The sequence below is a fragment of the Azolla caroliniana genome, unplaced genomic scaffold (assembly GCF_043228905.1).
Source record: "Azolla caroliniana isolate FFs.n. ecotype wild unplaced genomic scaffold, voAzoCaro1.0.p SCAF_15, whole genome shotgun sequence".
In the NCBI taxonomy this organism is placed as follows: domain Eukaryota; kingdom Viridiplantae; phylum Streptophyta; class Polypodiopsida; order Salviniales; family Salviniaceae; genus Azolla; species Azolla caroliniana.
This window is the reverse complement of record NW_028230450.1, coordinates 294,082-303,056: the sequence shown is the minus strand read 5'-3', so window position 1 is coordinate 303,056 and position 8,975 is coordinate 294,082. Positions and strand designations below refer to the sequence as shown.

Below are 8,975 nucleotides of genomic sequence, written 5' to 3'. Positions count from 1 at the left end.
CATGTGTGTGAGCTATTTTTTGTGCAATCTCTCAAGGGCTTAAATTCATATGAAGTTATTGATTCATCGCTTTACAATCCTTGTCTTACCAACAATTTTGGGGCATATTCCCAAGCATGACAATGTGATATCTGATGACATGCGGTAAGGAAAACTATTGATGGAAAGGTATGGATTATCGTAGTGTTGGGAGGTGAGTGCATCAAGGGGTGTGGTTGGATACCCTTTTTTGATAAAGTTGATGATTGAGTGTAGGGGAAAGTTTGGAGATAAAGGGGGAGTTGGTTGTGATTGTGTGTTTGACACAAGGGTTATCGAAAGATAAGTGTGGTTGGCACCAAGTGGGCAGGTGAAGTGATAAATGGTCCTTTTCACACTATGTCTTCATTACATTGCACATAGGCTTGCATCCTTGTGCAGATGTTGATATCAATGTCATTAAAAAGTGTAAGACTTAAAACATAAAGAGTGAGTACTTGATAATCACAAGCTCATCCAGACCACTTTAATTGCAAGCCCTACATATTTACTTTGATTCAAGAAGATTTTTTAATTTTGAATACAAATTTACAATTTAACTTATCGATCCTCTAAAAAGTTCACCAAGAGGAGCAAACAAGAGAAACCACCTTAGCACTAGGAGAAAATAAAGGGAACTACATTTTAAATTAAAACCCATGCAAGGATGAATTTAAATCCCTAAAATGCACAACTAGCCATTTCACCCAATGAAATCCTTCACATGAGAAAAAAAACTGACAATGGAAGCATCGCTAGACTTCAAGATATTTTTATTGAAGCAGTGATTTACATTTTAATTTAAATGAGAAGAATTGACATTGGAGGATATTTATCAACCATATACACCATCAGTTTTCCCAACCATTTACATCATCAGTCTTCCATCCATATCCACCAACAGTCATCCCATAGTGAAGGGAAGGTTTTAGTAATCATTATGTACACCTTGTACAGTAAAAGCAATATTCTGACAGCCGAACTTAAGATGATGTATAAGCTGAAGACTTGCAAATGGGACACAAATTCTTCAGCATTAGCCACTCTTTAATGCAAGCAGTGTGGTAACAATGGCTACATTCAAGTTTGCCAATCTCATCACCTTGTGTGTACTCTTCCTGCAAAATATGTACGAATTAGACAAGATGTAAACATCTTTTACTTGACAATATCAAGAATAACATTGAGCTAACCTGACAGATGCTGCACTTCACTTCACTTTCGAGACAAATGACAGTAGATGCTTCATTTAAGGAAGCATACTTGGTCGCCTTAACGCACTTCTGAATGATCTCCTCAGAAAGCCCTGTATTCACATTGCCTATCCTTTCCTCCAAGGCAAGGAGCTCCTACAACAGATTCCCATCAATCATGAATTTTCAGAAATGATCACACCTAGATCAAAAAGTAAAATCAGAAAAGAACTGAGTATTATACCTCATATGACATGTTATCAACGTCTAAGCGCATGTTACTGTGCTGATCATGAATATCTACACCATTATAAACTGGAGACTGATCTACCAAATCCTGCAGAAAAAGCAATATCAAATCGTCACTACAACTGGATATTACGATAATAAAAAAATTGTGCTTAAAGAGACTGCAAGCATAAACACTTACATGAGGTGAAAATCTCAGATGACGATTAACACTCTCCGTTGGAATAACAGGAAGTCCACGAAATGGCACACGGTACAGATTTTGGTGTGGCAAACCTCTACCACCTTCCGCAGAACCTGAGTAAATATGTGGTACTGATCCATGTGGAGGTGGAAATGATGGATGCCCATCTCCATATATTGCTTGAGATCTTTGAATAATGTTGGCTGGGGTGGCACATGCTGAAGATGGAAACGGAAGCAAACTTCCACTACTTCGCCTATTTTGTGGTCCACCAGGGGGATAAGGAGAGGACCATGATGGAGCTGATCCTGGATAGATGTATGGATTGGAAGGCACGTGAGGCACATTCAGACTAACATCTCGAATAGGTAGTGTCCTATTCAGACTAGACATTGCCCTATTTGGCTGCTCAATTGGATTTTGCAAATTGCATTCAGATCCAACCCAGTTTGAAGATCCACCAGTGTAGTGCCTTATCTGGCTCCCCAATAGATCACTAGAGTTGAGATCTCTGGGTATAGCACCAGAAAATATTGGATTATTATTATTGCCCTGCCCTGTGACATGTATGTGTCCACCCCATACACTACCAACACTGGAACCAAGGCTTTGATTCAATAATGAAGGTTCAGCTGAAGTTATGTCCGTGCATCCTGCTGACTCTCGTATATTTTCATTTCTCCTGGGCATCCATGTCTGAGATGCTAATGTTGACCGGTTGTTATTTGGAATAATAACGGAGGCTTGATGAATTTCGTGTGTCCCAAAGCCATTCCTAATGTGACTCCTGTTGCCTTGTGGATAATGCACTGAGTTCACTCTAGCAGATTGATGGAGACTATCATTTCCCCTAGGATTTCGTAGTTCGAGTATTACAGGAGCAGAATCAGGAAAGACAGAGCTTCCATTATCAGCTCTAATTGCCTCCGATGCATCAGTAAACCTTGGATTATCATGATATCGCTCTCCAGTTGCTCCAAAACTTAAAGCACTTGTGCCAGTGTCCATCATAGAGCTCTTCCTTTTACAAGGAATGTCACCTAGATGCGGCTGAGGATTGCTGGTGATGAATCTACCAGCAACTGGACAATGTGGGAACCTCTCTTCAGAACCTGGTAAGATTGCATTCTGATAAGTTTCTCTGGTTCCATCCAGAGATCCAGATGAAAAATGTCTGACATTAGGGTTTCTCCTGAGATGGCTTCGAGTGACATGAGATCCAACACATGTTGATGCATGCTGGTTTATGCTACCTTCGGATTCAAAATTCATTAAATTGGTACAAGATCCTTCCTGACTTGAATTGGCAAGGAATGGATTAGGTTGTCCTTGCATATTTCCACAATTCTGTCGTTTAGCTCTCTGTATATTATGCATAACTGGCATCTGAGAAGATTCTCCAATTAACATGTTCCTATGAGGATCATCAGCAACCACTCTGCCTGCATTCCAAATGTCTCTAGGTTCTCCATCCATGTGAACATTAACTATACCAGGCCCAGGACCCTGACCATTATTCATTTGGAAATGAATGCCAGGTAAACCAAAGTTTTGTTCACCTATTCCATCATATAAGTGATTAATTATCTCTAACAAATTTTAAATTTGCCTACATAAAAAAATCAAAAGTATATCTATTTACATAATGCCTATCCTACAAAATACAACACCATTACTTTTTAAAAAATCATATCATTATTTCAATATTCAGATTTTCTTTTACTGTCTGAAATTCGTGTACCAGTAAATGCAAATTAATAGTAGCTCTGCTGATTCCTCCAAATGCTGCTCATATTGAAACAAATCATCAAGCCTATAGAATAGGTTATGTGTATTACAATATATATATATGGAGAGAGAGACAGAGAGAGACATGCAGACTTAGGAATTTTTTACATCTGCAAATGGATCAACTCATATGCATGCACATCACACATATGATCTGAGGTTTCCTTACTCTTCCCCTCAAAGCCTCCAAGTGGACTGCGAACTCAGAGAATGAAGGGAATCATTCCGATTAGGAGTAGTAAAACAATATTGTCTGATCTTTGGAAGGTTTATTTAACATATAATCTATATAACTTCAAACACTTACGATCCTACGCTGCATCCATGATACATGCTAGACTATGGTGACTCAATAAGATAAGACTTACTACACCCCATTGACCACTTCTTTTCTTATCATGCAAGAACTGAGACTGTCTTTTGGTCATGGACATCCCTAAACAGTAGTACATGGTACAATATAAAATGTTTACCTGTCACTTACATGCACACATTTCTCACATCAAACTGCAAGCAAACAGAACAAATTTTACTTCAAAAACTTTCCAAATCAGTTCAGTTCACTCCATGAGCCACCATCTGCAAGTATGAAAGAAAAATCTGGTTTACAAATGAACTGCCTCATTTTTTATCTTAGCTATTATAGGAGGATATCGAACAAATTCGTTGCTCAAATATCAATTGTGTGAGAATCTCAAGTAAAATCAGAATATCACAAATTGAAAAATAGGCCAATTATGTTCTTTGGAAATCTCTATTTCTCAAGGGCCGAATTTCTCCTCAAGCATTCCCACTAAAGAATTAAATCACCTCAGAGTAGAGCCGCAGAAAAACCTCACTGCAAGAACATCTAAATTTGGATAGAGAACAATTTTCATTGAAAGTTGTTGGACTAGAAAGCTAAAATGTGCCACAATCTCCAACCAATCACAACCTCCTCCCTTCATCGATGATTGATATCTCCTGTGCCAACAGGTGTTACAATCCTCTATATCCAAACTTAGTACTCAAAAAGGGTTAGAGAATGCTAAGTTTAAAATACTTGGTGCTTAGAGAACGGATTCAGAAAATACAAAATTAATACTGTAGTAAAAAAAACATATAAGGCTCTATAAAAATCATGAATCGCCCTTTCTCGATAGAAGCTATTCGAATAATATCTGCTGCACCCCTCCAGGGGGCTTCCTCCATTGATTATAAATATTTTCTAATGCTAAAGTGTAATTTGCAGAGCAGTAGAACTAAAGATGCATTTAACTACCTAAAATACTTATGCTTGGTTTTAAGTCTTAAAACCATGGACAAAATCTTCTGCAATGAAATGAGACCTCAGATTGAGGCTTGGCATAACTGGACATGTATCGTAAACCAGAGAAATATCTTCTTGGCTACAAAAGGATCTCCAATTATATCATTAAAGCATTCCAGATTCATGCCTATCTCAAAGGTTGTAACTACGCTAAAACCGTGCAGAATTATAAAATTCTAGTCATTAAAATGATATGCTACTAATGCACCTTTTGCATTAGCCTAGACTTCCTTGGAAGTTATTCGATGCTAAAATTTTGTGCAACTAATGATAGATTCTAAACTCGCCCCTATATTGTTACAATCATTCCCAAACTACCCCAAGGAGACTCTTTTAAGGAAAAGAGAAATATACTCACACTGGAGGCACATTTATGCAGCATGTATTGTTGAAGTCTTTCATTTTACTGGAGTCTGGTATCCAAGAATACAGCTTAGTGTAGCAATGATTTCCAAGTGGTGTATGCATGTTGGAGCCCTTGGAAGTCCATATAACAATATCCAGTTCTAGATTTGGAGTAGAAACTGTAGAATTTATAACCTATTTTTTAACTCCAACCTAAAGTGCAATCAAATAAAATTGAAACAATCTATAGAATCTATATAACCTAGGATAACTCTATTCACTAAATTCTTTTTTAATTTTGATATTTATACAAGACCAACAAAAGGTGTTTTAGACTTTAGACAACATCATTAGCTGAGATCAGCCTACATGGAGTTCATTTGTCGGCTGCCTAATCTACAACAAACTTGATACTCTTTATATGGTGTTAGCTGCACCTTATTTATTATTTTACAGGTTGATTTATTGGATTTTATACGAAGCTAAAATCATATACACCTGTTTCCACACCAGCAAGCTCTGTTAGTGACTGAATGTCATGGGAATTTCATCTTAATTGGGATCAAATCATACTATAATGCCTAGAACCACCACCAACTTTAGAATAATTTCCAGGCAGCATCTTTCTGCTATCCCTTACATGGTATTGGACGGATGAATATTCAATAAGACAAGTGATAAAATATACCTTCTCACATTTGTAATATATTTTCTAATTAATATTGTACACTTGAGTTGCAAAGATGTCAACTCAAACCCAGAAATGGATAAATGGACAGGGGCATGCAGCAAATACCTAAAACGGACCTGGCAGTATCTAAGGTTGGCATTTATTTCTTTATGTTGAAGCTTAGAAAACATCAGTGTTACAAATGTACAAGAAGTCACAGGAACTTATGAGAACAACCTCAGAAGTCTTTATCATCAAAAAATCTGGAAAACCTGCCACAAATTTGCGAATAGCAATTGGGTAATCCAGGGTTAGTGTTTTCCTTACGAATGTTTAAGAAACTATTTCCAGCTCAAAGTTGAAACAAGAGTATAAATTATCTAAAACAGCTGTCGCAAATATATATCATCTATAGGGTGATTAGATTCAAACATAAAAATGGACTTTACTGAGATGAAATGGGATGACGAGCTTCCAATTACTAAGACTGTCTATGAAACTCATTGAGATGAGTATTTTCGACCTCAAAAGCTTATTAATATCTGCCAATTACATATGTACAGAATACATGAGGATTGCAAAACATGCTCGCAGGTATTTAACTCCACAGCAATGGATGTTTCGCTCATATGCATACAAAACTCGCCCCACATTGTTTTAGCATCGTTGCTCTGAAAAGAAAACCTGGCTTGTTGGATCATACTCTCTGTTCAAACCATTTCTATGGGGTTCCCACATTTCCATAACGTTCGACAGCAAACTAGAATAGTTAAAGTAAAACTGGTTACTGATCATTTAGGTTTGCCAACCATGACAAAATCCTCTATTCATTTCCGACAGGATCAATGTCAATGTCTTCTTGCATATTTAATATGCAAGAATCGTATACCATACATCTGAATCATTCTGAGATTATCTTGTTGAATGCTACATTTTCATCATTTCAGAATCATTACTTTAGCTATAAGGATGGTCACTAGTTTAGCTTCAATAGAGAGAAGGTTAGTTGTTTCGCACATTGTCCATCCTTATTTGGCTTGAACTTCATTAACGCAATAAGTAAGCCAGACATTCTACGATTTTTTGTTTAAATGTCGTAAAACCAGTCTTGGGTCATTCGTTCGTGCAAATACATATTTTTCTTGACACTAAAGGCTTGATGAAAAACACTGAATAATTCAATGTCACAAAACATTGATTCCAGAATAGGTGAATCGAAGTTAGTCTTGAGACAGGATAACTTGGAACACTAAGAATCAACTTGAATACTGCTTTGGAAATCTACAACAACTTCATCAGTGATTGATTCAGAGGAAGACTATGCCACATAATCCTCACAAGCTATCACAACAGGATGTTCAGACATTTATCCCTTTCCACCTATAAGGAAAACGATTAAATTGGATCATATTGGAGAAGCATCAACTTCAATTACTTCCCAGTATCTGAATCAAGTGAAATGTTTAGAATATCTCATGTGCCAATGTGATAGGTACATTCCAATTTCATTGCCACAAGAACTAGTAAATCCTTTTCAGATTGAAGAGGACGTTTTGTTTCCATGGAAGTTACCTTTTTTCATCTCCTATAATACCTCAGAACTTTGTGACCTCATGTGACCCATCAATACCTTACCATAATGGAAACTTGCAATTTATTTAAGCTCCTTCTGCCAATATAAAGCCGTAATGGCAATAGGAGCCAGAATGGTGATCGATAAACCCAGAATGCCTTGATCATCTTAATGAACAACCCTCTTGTATGAAACAATGTCAGAAATACAGCTAGCAGTTTAGTTAATTTTAGATCAGTTAGGTGAAACACAAAGGGGCAAAAATTGGAGCTAGTTCACTGGAATGGCGTTATGGCATCTAGAGTTTTGCATTTGCCATGTTGGAGATATTCATAGGAGGGATCAATATCCTGACAGAAATCATTAGAATTGTCAGAAAAAATTGTTGTATTTCTTCATAAATATTTCTGTGATCATTCCATGCACAAACATGGGAACCAGCCAGCTAGTAAAAAGGATTTCCCCGGCAATTCATTACACCCACTCACAAACAAAATGTTAAAAATTAACGGACTTGCGGTTATATGTTGATGAGGAAATAAAGGAAACTATCCATTTCCATCGATACATGACATCAGAAGAGGTAAATCCCCATTATTCTACAGCAAGTTCCCTGTTCGAGTGTATTCCATGTTTTATAAGCACCATCGAGAAGTTGGTTACAATACATATCATATTTATATCTGATAGAGACGAATGACATGTCTGTAGAGTTCATATGCATGAATATTTATATGTGTACATATCAAAGAAAACAAAGGCATGTATAGCAAATGAAAGCACGGCCACTATTTTGTCTCTTTGATATCACAAATTAAATCCTGATGGCCCATAATTTCCCATTCTTCTCCACGTTTTTTTTTTCTTTTGGACAGCCAATGATTTCCCCTTTCTTCTGCACAGATTTTTCTTTTTTTTCGCTTACAATCTGCACTCTCTTTCTATATCGCTGGAGAGAAAGACGACGCTACTATTTTGATGGAAGTAGAAAGATCGGCCATCTTTGCTAAAGAGAACGGTCTATAATGCCCCACTCCTGTCATTTCAACCCCGATTCCCTTGATCTACGAATCCATTCCGCAGTATCTAGACTTTGAAGAATGAATCGGAGAGGGAATAGAGGAGAGGAAATACCCTGGGAGTGCGATTTTTTAAGACACACGCAGACGCCAAAGAAAAAAAAGAGAGGGATTATGAAATACATCGAAACACGGAGGAGAGAAAGATGATCAAACCTGCGTCCATGAAAGAGAAAAGCAAAAAAACAAAGCAGCGATGAAGATCAGCGAGATGCTTCTGCGCGAGGAGGAAAATTTCTGCGAGAAGAGATCAGAAAAGAGAGAGAGAGAGAGAGAGAGAGAGAGAGGTGGAGAAGCGAACGCAGGCGAGAAATAATATATACGGAAGGAGGAGGGGAGAGAGAGAGAGAGAGAGAGGGGTAGAAGAAACCCGTGAAGAAGAAGAAGAAGAAGAGAGACAGAAGAGAGAGACAGAGACAGAAGAGAGAGAGAGGGAGAGAGAGAGAGATGTGTCTGCTGAGTGCCGCCCCTTGGGCTAGAAATACAAATTCATGAAACTCTAGGGTCAATCAAATATAGGTTCTCCATAAAAGTTCCATCTTCCACTCCTTTCCTTAAGATATATAT

The 8,975-nt window shown here is 37.5% G+C and overlaps 1 protein-coding gene across 8 annotated transcripts; it reads right to left on the bottom strand.

Moving 5' to 3' along the window:
* Positions 1-772: 772 nt before the first annotated feature.
* On the bottom strand, positions 773-8,710 carry LOC147854189 (uncharacterized). 8 transcript variants are annotated; one of them, XM_087331463.1, is made up of 6 exons: positions 8,565-8,679; positions 5,994-6,028; positions 1,642-3,203; positions 1,456-1,548; positions 1,212-1,367; positions 773-1,136 (listed from the first exon to the last, which is right to left on the bottom strand). In XM_087331463.1, exons 3-6 carry the CDS (start codon positions 3,163-3,165, stop codon positions 1,002-1,004), a joined length of 1,908 nt encoding a protein of 635 aa, XP_087187589.1. In that variant the 5' UTR covers positions 3,166-3,203; positions 5,994-6,028; positions 8,565-8,679; the 3' UTR covers positions 773-1,001. The 8 variants fall into 8 exon arrangements, with proteins under 8 accessions (XP_087187589.1, XP_087187582.1, XP_087187585.1 ...); XM_087331456.1 differs by lacking the exon at positions 5,994-6,028 and having other exon boundaries at positions 8,565-8,710; XM_087331459.1 differs by lacking the exon at positions 5,994-6,028 and having other exon boundaries at positions 1,642-4,395; positions 8,565-8,676.
* Positions 8,711-8,975: the final 265 nt, after the last annotated feature.

Coding starts and splice junctions, on each gene's coding strand:
- LOC147854189 (XM_087331455.1), bottom strand. Junction 1,368..1,455: donor TTGATAACATGTCATATGAG/GTATAATACTCA, acceptor AATCTGTTGTAG/GAGCTCCTTGCCTTGGAGGA. Junction 1,137..1,211: donor TGAAGTGCAGCATCTGTCAG/GTTAGCTCAATG, acceptor CATATTTTGCAG/GAAGAGTACACACAAGGTGA.